The 13,591-nt window shown below is 41.4% G+C and overlaps 1 protein-coding gene and 1 non-coding gene across 2 annotated transcripts in view; both read left to right on the forward strand.

Annotated features, from left to right (window-relative positions):
* The window catches only part of plpp4 (phospholipid phosphatase 4), a 75,433-nt gene that overhangs the window by 29,732 nt on the left and 32,110 nt on the right, over positions 1-13,591 (forward strand). The window contains exons 3-4 of the mRNA XM_007903892.2: positions 7,979-8,069; positions 8,219-8,282. Of these exons, the coding sequence (XP_007902083.1) occupies positions 7,979-8,069; positions 8,219-8,282 (155 nt within the window). The remainder of the gene's footprint in view (positions 1-7,978; positions 8,070-8,218; positions 8,283-13,591) is intronic.
* Positions 13,269-13,343, forward strand: trnav-uac. Its single transcript has one exon. It is a non-coding gene; the product is annotated as a tRNA-Val (tRNA).

Genomic DNA, 13,591 nt, shown 5'->3' on the forward strand with positions numbered 1-13,591 from the left:
CATCTGGAGGTTGGGAAGAGGAGACCAGCAAGGATGGAACTGAGGATGGGACAGACTTGAGAAGGGGAGGGACAAATTTGAGGAGGGCGGGAAGTTGCCAATGTAATATAGAGAGACACAAGATTGATTATGTATGGGGGTGTGTCAACGGAAAGATGATAAGGGCAAGATTGTCTTTGGAGTAGTACTTGAAAAGGAAATGAAATTGAGAGGCATGTGTAATAATAATAATAATAATCCTTGCATTTGATATAGCGCTTTTCACGTCGGGAGGACGTCCCAAAGCGCTTCACAGAACACACTGTAAAGTGAATTGACTGTATATTTGTGGGTGAACGCGGCAGCCAATTGCGCACAGCAATGTCCCACAAACAGTCGTAGATTGAAAATAACCAATTTATTATTGTTTTGTTTTGGAGGGATTATTATTAGGCTCTGTGTAACATGGGGAAAGGCCATATTTGGCAATGAGATTGAAACTCAGCAAGGGTCTGGCTGAAAAAAGCAGCAGTGGACAATGTGATAGATTTAGCCTCATTGCTGACTCCACACCCTTTCTCCCCTCTTGTTTTTTTTAAAATTTATTTATAAACACACTGTGGGCGATGCCAACCCTATATATATATATATATATATATACACGACTAAGATCGAGGCGGGCAAATCACGCCAGGTGATGTGTCAATTATCACCAGTGGTCACAAACACATCACACGTGGCAATATTTTTGGTGCGTCTCAACAAACGACTATACCAGCAATTCATCTAATTTCTTCCAACCACTAGATAATAGCAGAACACAACACCACAACCCCCGCTCCCCCACCTCCCCCACCGTGCACATAAAAGCATTTCATGTGGTGTTATTGCAATAGAAATTTTAGTCCTGGAGCACCAACACAGTTTATCTTATTTTATTATTTTCTTCGAATCCACTGCTTGGGAGATGCAGGTTGAGTGCAGACCATGTTTGCTTTTTCACTCGACGATGGGTTTGTACAGGAAATACTATAAAATGTAACTGAGTTGACCCATATGTGGGCGTTGAGGAGCTTCTATTCTGCGTCTGGTAATTAATTCTGATTTCAGACCCCACAATTGAGAGACATAGATATACAGAGAACAAAGTTGTATTGCAACCAGGATGCCTGATGATCTACTGACATCACGTCACTGTTTCATGTTCTTCACACCCCTTACGCAGAGGTGGAATGAGTCAACACTTTGATCAAAACGTTGTTCCTATCTGCTCGTGCACTGTGGGTGCTGACTTAGAAACTTGCAGAAGCAAGGAAGGCAGGAGTTCAACGTGGAGATCCATTTCCTGTGATCCATCACAGTGCAGATAGGCTATTTTTTGAGGTTCGTCAGAAACCCATCACCATGCCTACAAGTCTCCATCCAAAACAAGCTGACAATTCCACACACGTGTGCCTGTGTCTGGAATGGAAAGTACACTCTCTCCCTAGAGGGAAACACCCTATTTACCTAATTCTGGAGACCATTGGGCTGCTGGAGTTTAACCAGCTAAAACCGCACAACCTGCCATTTAAAGTACCGTCTGGCAAGTTTCCTGCTGCCTGTCCAGGGACAAGCACCTGTTTTAGAGTTTGGGATACCAGGGTTAACAGGAGCCGAGTGAGAATTCCTGCTCCGATTGACTGATCTGCCAGGCTGAGCCAGGCGGCTGGTCTGTCATCAGCAGTGATGACTTGCACCTAAGTCCATCAATCAAGTGAGGAATGTGGAAATGACTCCAAAATCATCAGCTCCCCAAGAGTTACTGATGATATGTAAGAAAGTCAATACTAATTCGATTTCTAGAGAGTAAAACAACAGGGTTGAGCTAACAGCGCTGCGGTTTTTGTTGGCATGGAAACAGCAATGTGAGAAAATGTACCAGTAATTTTTAAAGACAAGAGGGTTAAAAGTTGAGTTAAGACGGAAACCCATCAACAGGCACTCAAATGTTGGGATCTGTACATTGACGGAACAAACGTGTCTTTGGCTGGCTCAGTAATTTTCGGACAAAGACGCATGTTAACAAATTCAGGGAGGGAGGGGCAGTTATCAATGGGCTGTCTATATGAGTGGAATATGCACTGTTGGCATGAACATCACTGGTGATAATTATCACATCATGGATATAACGCAGCCAGTGTTTCAGGACACTGCTGTGCGCAATTGGCTGCCGTGTTTCGCCCACAAAATATATAGTCACTCCACTTTATGGTATATTCTGTGAAGCGCTTTGAGACGTCTCGACAACGTGATAAGGCGCTATATCAAATGCAAGGATTATTATTATTAGTAGTAGTAGTAGTATCATCATGAATGCTTTCCTTACACAGTCCACCAATTGAACACATATCAAGAAATTAATTGACAGTTTCTTGGAGCCTTTCTCACTCTCTAAGTGAATCGATCAAACCTAACAATACCTAACGTTTATTGAGACGCAATAAATGCCAATTAAAAAAACAGCTCACCTCAGCTCAGAAACAGGTCAGTGCGCTATAGTGTTTTGTGCTGGGACTCAATGTTCAATATCTTGTGACCGTATTATTAATCACAAGGTTTTAATGCATGTGGGGCATTAAAGGTGACAGTGTGATGAAACCATTAAGTCAGTAACTTCAACTTGTTGAACAGTTAACGAGGTTTGAAACCTGCAGCAGTATCAGCAATAAGCTTGCGTGGGATGAGAAGGTCAACTGGTCCTTAGCTACCCAACGACCTTTACTCAGTAATTTAATCTGCCCGGGACGTAAAAAAAGTAAGTTCCATTAACTTCGAGAAAGAAATCTGCGGGTAGCTGAATCATGTGAAATGGATGAGGCTGTTATCTGTCAGACGTGATTCATAAGATCGAAGAGAAGGCAAAAATGCTTTACTCGGGGTAAAGCGTTCAGCTGTCCAGACTGCAAGGTCACTGCTGTTTTGCCAGCGCTCTCTGGACAGACAACAGCGCTAACTAAGCAGCTGCCCTCTACCACCTGGCAAGTGCAATGATGCTGTGAGCTCGCAGCTGTTGCGACAGAGTCAATGGGCTGGACAGTCTTTTGTTACTTTGGCGACTGACTGTCTCACCAGTGGTAATTAATAATAATAATAAATAATAATCATAACAATTAACTTCACATTTTGTGTAGAGCCTTATCACGTCGTTCAGACTTCTGAAAGCACTTCACAGGACTTAACTTTCAAGTGTAGTGGCTATGTATTTTGTGGGCGAAACTAAGAAGCCAATTTGCGCACAGCAGTGTCACAGCCATGAAATAAACGACCAATTTTATTTGAGGGATTGTTGCCCAGAACACCGGGAGAAACTCCCTTCTCTTTTCACATAGTGTCACGTGATCTTTAATGTCCAGAATAAGGAGGTGAAACAGTGCAATGAGTCAAGTGCAATTGCCATTGGCAATTTCCAGCACTAAACAGTGTATCTGTTAAGTCCAAGTTGACTTTGTACCACATCTTCACAGAAATGCTCTTGGAAGCATATAACTCTCAGCTTACTCGCACAGCGGGGTGGGGGACGGGACACAGCAGGGGTAGAGAGTAAAATGAAAATGATCTTATGAGGCTGTATAAATGATTTAGCTCCAGTTGAAAGGCAGTTCCTAAAGCTTGTTAGGCTTGGCAGCAAAGTCTGAATTAAGTGTGTTTGGAATTGCAGTTACGCTAGGTTTTCTACCCCACATGTTGTATCATACTAATACACTTATCACCACCGCCAGCTTTATTATTGAATCCTACTTTCCCCGTGAAATGTTATTTTAAAATAGGTGGAACATTTGTGCATTGGAGTAGTCACTGAATATTCAAATGTCACACTTGACTATTTGGGGGAAAACACTGTAAAAATAGCTTCTGAATTTTCCATCCGATTATGCCCTTCTGTCGAGCACCAGGATGCTTCCCAGCGTGGGGGACGCTATATAAATACAAGTTGTTGTTGTTGATAATCCTCAATTCACCCCCCTCTTAACTCATGACTCGCCAGTCATCAGTGGAGATAACGGGGTGGGGTGCAGTATCACTGGGGATGATTATCACATCAGACGCATTTTTCTCTCCTACCAGAAAGGGGTTCCCCAAAGCTCCCTGGCACAGAGAATGTGGGGTATATGGAGGTCAATGGGCATTGGGGAGAACAGGCTGTAAACCTTCACCTCCTCTTATACCTGTACACTGGGTACACCCTCCCCCTTGCCTACGGGGGGGGAGGGTGTATTTTATTTTTTGGGGGACACATAATTGTTGTCCAGAGTCTTTTCTTACTTCTCTGAGTTTCCCCACCACAGTTTACCCTGCTCCAGTTTATGTCCGTCCCTCACCATCAAAGCCCTCCACGGTCTTGCTCCTCCCTACCAGTCTGACTTCCTAACCCCGTATCAGCCTGTCCGCTCCCTCTGCTCGGCGGACACCGGCCTGCTTCAGGTCCTCCGCACTTCCCACCCCACAATTGGTGGTCGGGCATTCAGCATCACTGACCCCACACTCTGGAACTCTCTCTCGCAACCCCTCCACCTCATCCCATTGCTTGCCTTCTTCAAGTCCCGTCCAAAGACCTTCCTCTTCCACCGTGTGTGCCTTTGGCCACTCTCCCACCCTCACCCCTCATGTCCTCGACCCCTCCTGACTCCCAGCTCAGGTCCAAAAATCCCTGACTGTCCAGTTAGATGCAGGTACCATATCCCCCAAAATGAGTTAACTCCTCAGGAGAATTTCGGATGTTATTTCACGATCATCATTCCAGCTCACTCTCTAAATTACGTCGCAAATCTTAATTGCCGCAGGGGCAGTATAATACAGAATTTCTACCCCTCTGCATGCATGGGATTTTGAGGAGCTAAGTGTTCTGTACAAATGATACCAGATAATTAATGACCTGTCTGAGACACACAGACCGCGGAGCAGATTGTATTTGGTTGAAACAGCATTGCCTCTGGGATTGGTTTATGCTTTGCCTCAGCTTCATTTCGTATGAGCATATAACATTCTGACTTCCTAGGTTGTTACTGTGCGGCAGCAACTGCCAATAGCTAAGTTTTTATTGTATGTATTCTAGGACCAGGGGAACCATTTCAGTGATTCAACACTATATGCCTGTGTTTGACCAGATAAAAAATATTTGCTGTCTGCCAGACTAAAATCCCAGTGACCACATTTCAATTTCATGTGTCAGATCTCAAGCAATTCCCAAATTATAATTTATAGTTACGAAATATAATTCTAGCTGGATAGCATTTCATTGAATTCGATGTGGTGAAGCAATCTGAACCTTATTATACCAATCCTAATCGGCCAGTCGTCTTGCAAACATAGAATTCTACTGCTTTTTACAGAGAGTAGATTTTTTTTTCCCCTTCGCCTTTGATAAAGTTGAGTCAAAAATATTGTGTAAATAGCATCACTGCTCTTGAAAAAAACAAGCCATTTTAACCAAACTGACAAAATGCAAGTGTTCTGAACGTTGGGATTGTTGTGTCAAGGAGATGAAATGAGGATTGAGAATTAACATAAAGGTTCCCATTCAAATCATGTTAAGAACCCAGTCAACACATCAATGCAATAACTCTCCTGGTTTCTCAGTGACTTAAGATGACTTTCATAGAAGCATAGAAATGTAAAGCAACAGTGTGAGGCCATTTTTTCGTGTTGCTGTTTGCTCCTCCAAGAACCTGTTCCTCAATTCCTAGTTCCTTCTCGTTCCCCATATCCTCTAATTCCGTTCCAAATGAAAACAAAGTAAATTGGGGATAGCGAGTTTGACTGACAACATACCCAGACTTATTTTCAATGATCAGTAACATAACACCCATCTATTCTAGCATAAAGATGACATCTAGGAGGATCCAGTGTACTTTTAGGTATGAACATTGCTTCATTGTAGATTGGATGATCTGAGTTAACAGAAAAATTGAGCCTCCATCAAACAGGTTTTCAAAAATGTAATATGTAAACATGCATCAGTCTGAGACGGTCCTGTCAAATGCCTATTAATGTCTGCTTACCTGACACCGTAAACCATAAGAAAGTGGTTCATAAATGATTGATTGCCTTTTTTCAAATCAGAATTTATTTATGATTTTTAAGCTCTTCAGATAACTAATGGCAAAGAATGGCAGGTTACATGATGTTGCATGCAGACTGACACTGTAACTTACTCTGATTTATTGTGCCCATACATTGAAAGTGAAAGCCGGACACTTTAAATGGAGTAAAAGATTAATGCTTGGATAAACATGTCTTGTTTGTCATAAACCTTGTTTATGAAGCTGGAAAGTGCTCACGCTGACAAGGCATGATTCTGTGGGACGCTGCTGTGTGCAGTTGGCTGCCTCGTTTCACCCATAAATATACAGTCAATTCCCTGTGAAGCGCTTTGAGATGTCTAGAAGATGTGAAAAGCACTATATCAAATGCAAGGATTATTATTATTATTACTACAGTATGATGGAGAAATGCATTGACCCATTCTGCGGTAATTAAGCTCTGGCATTCCAAGTCAAGCTTCACCCCACTGAAGTCTACATGCTTTTTGCTCTTCTACAGAATAAATGACTTTAAAATAAAATATTTATTTCAGGACACGGAATCTCCTAAACAAAAATGTATACATCATGATGTGCACATATATCAAACTGGAAGAGCAATTTAAAATGATTGCAAGTGGGAGATGGAAGCACTTAGGGATGTCTTGGTGGAAAAAGGCCCATTTCATTCATATCTAATGAGGTGCAACAATTGTTACGTGAATTATTTCACAACGCAACACGCACCCAACACAGCTTTGAAGTGTCAGTCTAAGTTGACACTCCAGTGCAGAATGGGGGTCTGATGCATTTTCAGAGATGCTGCCTTGCAGATGAGACCTTAAATCGAGTTCAGGTGGACGTTAAAGATCGCATGGCACTATTTGAAAGAGAAGGAAGTTTCTCTCAGTGTCCTGGCCAACAATCCCCCAAATAAAATTGCTCATTCCTTTCATGGCTGTTTGTGGGACATTGCTATGTGCTAACACATTTGCCCACAAATACATAGTCACTCCAAAAGTGCTTTGAGATGTCCTTCCGAAGTGGTAAGGTACTGTGTCAAGAGCAAGGATAATTATTACCGTTTATTATCACGTGAATTCATTCACATATGGAGGGTGGGGACGCAGACAGTGCAATAGATAGTAACTACTCAACTTCTGCTTTGAGCCTTGGAAATCTCCAGAATAATTGGTCATTTTCTGCATATAGGAGCCGGCTGGCACAAACCTTTACCATGTTTCCCCACACAAACAGTCAGTCAACTTCACAGAAAATACCTGTGATTTGCTTTGATTTCAGTGTGATAGAGGTTGTGTAAAAAAACCTTTTCCTAGGATTTCCAGATCTACCTGAATCCCTCAAATGTAATGCAGCTTTGTAATCGACCCTCTGTTATCCTGTAAGTAAATTATTATACGTTCATGAAATATGATTTATTGGTGGTAGATTAATAGTTCCAACAAAATAAGGTCTCGAAATATTCTCAAGAACTATGCGCAAAGAATACTTGAATAAACCTCAAGGAAAAAAAACATTGATGGATCTTAATAAAACATATAATGGGCGCAGATTTTAAGTGTCAACGATGAAGTTTCTTCTTTGTGAAACACAACTCCTCTAAACTATCAAACTGTTGCACATTAGAAATAGGATCACATCCACAGACCTGGCGTTACATCTCTTGTGTTGCTTCTCTTGTGAGAGCGACACAGCCAGAAGCAACAACAAAGATTTATTTGGTTTGCTGTTGAAATTTTAACCATTCACAGTGTGCCATCGACTACAGATTTTGATTGTATTTTTTTCCCCCGAACGTGCTCCCAAGTGCAGGGATTTGTGTTGTTGCGGGAGTTTCCTACAGCGCGCTTCAGGATTATTCATGTACACAGAATTTAAATATCTCTGTCCTTGCTGTGTTTCCACTGTCTTCACAGGCTATTTCATTCCTAACGCCTGTGGCTGTGATCTTTGTGGTCAAAATAATTCGAAGGACAGATAAAACAGAGATCAAAGAAGCTTGTTTAGGTAAAGTGTGTCCTCTGTGTATAATAGACTGTTGTTAATTTCTTTAAACATCGAAATTCTGGTGTTTTTTTAAAAATAGTTTCTATTGTTCTGTCTGCTCGGTGTCAATGTATTATCTAACCTTGTGTCTGCTTTTTTTTAATATCCAGCTGTTTCTCTGGCCCTCGCTTTGAATGGAATCTTTACCAATACAATTAAATTAATAGTGGGAAGGTAAGTTTCATAGTTCAATAAAGCACATCAAAATTGCCTAATTGATAAGTATTGTAAATTTCTGGTCAGGGAACCCCAGCAATTCATGTACGTTAAACGTAAGAGAAAAATAGCAATACAGCTGATGTGTTGGTTTACTTAATAAATACTGTAACTGGTTAAGAATGTGACTGAGGAATTTAAAGGTAAGCGTTCGACTACAATAATTTACATTTAGTGCCCTTGATGTAGGGTCTCAGAGCGCTTTAAGTGGTGAGGCGGACATTGAGCAGGATACGAGGGGAGGGTAGGAGGAGGTGGGGGAAAGGAGATGACCATAAGCACGGTTGAAGAGGTAGGTTTTGAAGCAAGACTTGAAACCAGATAGAGAGGGCACGAGGCGGAGTGTTTGAGGGAGGAGTTCCAGAGGCTAGGGGCGTAGGGTAGATAGAGACGATCAAATCCTCCATGAAATACAATGATAACTGTGTTCTTGGGACCAATGGAAAGTACCTGGGTGTGACTGAATGGTGGACGGATGGGGATAAACACATATCACTGATAACAACGTTGGGAAAGAGAAAAAGTTCACAGTGGTGTCTGTTGCAAAGTGAGAGGAAATAAGTTGGGTAGAAATCATGATGGCACAGGTTGAATTTCGTACATGGAAGGAGCAAGCTTGATGGGCCTTTCCTTGAGGGAGAAACAGAACAAGGCATAATTATATTTGTCATTTTATTGTAGAGACTATTGTGCAGAGCAGCATCACGTAGGAGCAATTCAATCTGTGTAAAAATAAATGCAGGATGATAGGGAAATATACAAACACAAGGCAACAGACTCCAAATTAATACTGTATAATTAAACTGATTTGGATATGAACATGTCCCAGAGATTCAAAGACAAATTAAACAGAGAATAAGATAAATTGATATTAAAAAGATTCTGCTGTACTCACCCACGCCACATTGTATATTATAGCACTGCTTGAAACCATGAAACTTTTCTACCATTAACAAAAATGTTCTACAAGAGGCCACATAGGGATTCAAAAAGTGGATTGTTTTATGCTGCATATTTTTTTTGCATAATTTTCCCCGAAGGGACCATAAAACCTCTTCCAGAGATGAAACACATATCAGATTTCAAGAGCGTTTCAGATTTAACGCAGATACAGCAAAATTAGACTTCTTTATAAAAGAAAAGGCTTTAAAATATTTCCGAAGCAGCCACAGTGACTTGTCAGACATTAACATTTTATTAGCTCTGAATTAGTCATTTGTGTTGGATTTTTGTGCCATTTTAGCTTGGTATCAAGTGCAATTTCCAAAGACATATAGAAGTTAAATTCCTTCAACGGTTCAGTGAGTAAAGGTAACTTTATCCAGATTTGTAGCTAAACCACACAGACTGGGAAGGTCTTGCATTTGATTCCTTATTCTGCGCTGAAGAGGTAGGTTTTGAGGTGGGACTTGAAGACAACAACAACAAGATTGCATTTACTCTATCAATATAATTTTGTGGTGGTTGTTATTTGTATAGCGCCTTTCACGTCGGGAGGACATCCCAAGGTGCTGGACAGTGTACAGCATTTCAGACCCGAGCTGGGGTCAGGGGGGGGAGACGGGAGGGGAGGGGAAGAGGGGTGGCCGATGGCATGGTCGAAGAGGAGGGTTTTGAGGCAGGACTTGAAGGAGGCTAAGGAGGGGGTGAGGCGGAGTGATTGGGGGATGGAATTCCAGAGGTTGGGGGCAGAGTGGCTGAAGCCTCTCCCGCCAATGGTGGGGCGGGTGGGGTGGGGGACATGGAGCAGGCCAGAGCCGGCTGAGCGGAGGGAACGGGCGGGTTGGTAGGGGGTTAGGACGTCGCAGAGGTAGGGTGGGGCGAGGCCATGGAGGGCTTTGTAGGTGAGGAACAGGATCTTGAACTGGATCATCTGAAGGATAGGGAGCCAATGGAGTCGGGTGAGACAGGTATAGAGGGCACGACATGGAGGGCTTGAGGGAGAAGTTCCAGAAGTTAGAGGCGTATTGTAGATAGAGATGATCAACTATTTTGTGAAATACAATGATAACTATGTTCTAGGGACCAATTGAAAATAATTCCATCATTTTCATCTCAACGAGCTCGGGGTCAGACTCCGCCACTGTCAAGCGCTCTGGGATCCCACCCCACATGTAGGGCGCTATATAAATGCAAGTTGTTGTTGATCTCAACGTTGTTTCTGATCATTTCTCAAGGGCAGTACTGAGCTTGTAAATGGTAGTAAAATATATTCCAAGGTGTTTCATTTACAACTAGCTCCAGCTCCATTTTATTTCCTCCAAAGGATCATTGAATCCTGAGGGCTCGGATACAGCAATTCCCAACAACAGATCAATCAATGCCACTCTTCGTAAAGTACATTCAGGGCACAACAAGAACTCCCTTCCCCACCTCCATCCTCTGCACGTACAGAGCGCTCAAGTCATGAGTAGCATTATTTATCAGCCTGGCTAGAAAAAGATAAAGCTCACTGCCAACATCAAAAAGCAGATTCAAGTAGTATGTAGCCCTGGGACCTTAATCTGTGCAGATCCGGTTTGGATACAGATGCTTTCTTGCCTGTATGCCAGCGGGATGTTTTTATAAAACTGCTTTATACAAGGATTGTAAATAGGAACTCATTAAAGGGGCAGTTGGGGTAAGATTCCGCCCGGGTGTAGATTCACTAATAACGGGAGCATTTCAGAGCTTGCAAAATTTGACAAATTATTGAGTTCAGCCCTAACTTTCAAACCAGTTTTCTATGGATCTTAAAATGTACGTTTGGGGAGAGGTAAAAGGCAAATGTCATCCGTCATTTTCATCTCAACGATATGTGAACAATCTACACAATATTGCATTTCAGTGTGAGATAAGTCATCTGATATGTGAATAAACATAAAATAGGCCAAATGTCTTTTTCATGAATTCAGCCCCCGTTAAGACCCTTTCAGGAAAAAAAACAACAACCCAATTTCACTTTTGTAAGTCAAGAAGAAATGCAAAGTGAATTAATTGATAAGGAAAACATTGTTTTTGGCCAGCCAGGTGTCTGACACATCAGCAAGTTTAAGAGAATCCAAACCAGATTGAGAGCTCCACATTATTCATGCATGGAAATTCCTGTGTTAGGGATACAATGAGCATTCTCCCCAGAGAGATGCATTCTGCTGACCTAATTCTGGAGAGCATTAGGCGCAGGTTGGCAAGAGCTTCTGGGCTTGGGGACCCCAGAGTGTGCGTTGGGGTACAGCTGGAGTGTAGGCAACTAGGAAGGAAGTGACGCAAGAGGAAGATGATTAATGTACATTTAAATGGCCACAACAGACTGAAATTCTTTTCTAAAACAAATCCTATCTAAAGTGAGAACCGGCACTCCATTCAATACAATGTTTTTTTGCAGCTCGGTAAACCAATATCTTAACCTCAATAATTGCAGATCTGATCTAACTGGATCTTTAAATAGACTGAATTACTCTTTGCAACCATCCATGTAGAATGTAACAGCTGGAATAGTGCAGAGAAGTTTTTTTGGCAGCTTGGTGTATTATGCAAAGATTCTGTTCTGGTTGAATGTGTGGTTAATAAGCCAATGCCCACAATACACTGAATGTGCAAAACTCGACATTAATATATTAGTCCTGTCAGGTGGAATATAGAACTATTTATACAAATTAACTTTACGGCACATGATTGCGTTCTTGTGCAATAATTGCTAACGTGGTGGTTTTGACAGTTGCCAGCAAGTAGCCTTTTATTAATTAAAAATAAAAGCCTCGATGAAGGTAATGCAGAGAAGATTAATAGCATTTTATCAAGACAGTGGGGAAAACTAACATTATTATCGTTTTGAAAGCCATCGTAATCTCAGTGTCTTGCTCAAGCACCACATCGAAAAAGTCAAAATCCTGCAGAATCCTAGGAGATATTTATAGATTTTTGGACAAAATCTCATTTTAACTGTACGATAACCTGTAATACCCAGTCTTCAATCTTGAAATGGATTTTCAAGACTCCTGCGTCCCACTTACAGCTTGGATCATCAGCCAATACACAGCAACAAATCAAATGCTACTACAACAACTTGCATTTATATAGCGCCATTCAGCATTTATGTAGGATCCCGGAGCGTTTAAATAATGCATAAATAATGCGAAATGCAGCACGTGGGTTGGTGCGCTCAAGAGCTTTGTGTCTTGAGTCAAGCTTCGAAAATGCTTGCGTTTCTCAATCTACATTTTTAGTCATTCCTGCCCACCTCTCGAAGCATCTTTATACTCTGCAATGTCACCAAAATGCTCTATTTTAGTCAAGGATTCACTGCTGTCTTATTAACCAGTGTCGTAATGCATCATTGGGAATAGGGCTTGATTGTAATCCTGATTTATAATACTTCATGTACAACCTAATGAAGTCTGATAATACAACTTCTGAATCCTGTTGAATGTTCAGTATAAGGCTGATCTGACTTAATGTCCAGTTAATAGGGCGATGCACATATTACAATCAATTTGCAGTTCTCCCCAAGTGGAATTCATCAATGCTGTCAGTTAGTAAAGATTTATTCACATCACTTCCACGTGCAAAATATTCGCTTTTCATCTTCATTCAAACCAATAATTATGTCAGCATACAGGATTCCCCCCAAAAAACCCAACCATAATTTATGTTTAAAATCCCAGCAAAGGGGATAAAATGAAAATAAATAAAATGAAAATAATAAAATTAAAAAATGATAAAAATATTTATACGTAGCCCAACCAGGCTGAAGGGTCCAAATGTTGTAATAATAATAATACTTGCATTTGATATGGTGCATTATCACATCTTCGTGACATTTCAAAGCGCTTCACAGAATATACACAAAATTATTATTATTTCTTTTTGGATTTGCCAATTGACGAACAACTGGGTTCCTACTTACTGTTAGGTAAACAGAAGCGTGTGGAGTAAGGAAAGTTGCCCAAAGTTTTGCCCGGCCCGTGAAGTCCTGTAGCTCAGTGGTTAGAGCACTCGCTTTACAAGCGAGACACCTGGGTTCAATTCCTGGCAGGTCAGGGCGAAACCTTGGGCAAGTTTCCTTACTCCACACAGAGCCTGATAATAATCCCTCCAAAACAAAACAATAATACATTGGTCATTTTCAACCCACGACTGTTTGTGGGACGCTGCTGTACGCAATTGGCTGCCGCGTTTCGCCCACAAATATACAGTCAATTCAATTTACAGTCTATTCTGTGAAGCGCTTTGAGACGTCGAGAAGACGTGAGAAGCGCTGTATCAAATGCAAGGATTATTATTATTAT

Source organism: Callorhinchus milii, unplaced genomic scaffold, assembly GCF_018977255.1.
Source record: "Callorhinchus milii isolate IMCB2004 unplaced genomic scaffold, IMCB_Cmil_1.0 Scaffold7, whole genome shotgun sequence".
Lineage (NCBI taxonomy): Eukaryota > Metazoa > Chordata > Chondrichthyes > Chimaeriformes > Callorhinchidae > Callorhinchus > Callorhinchus milii.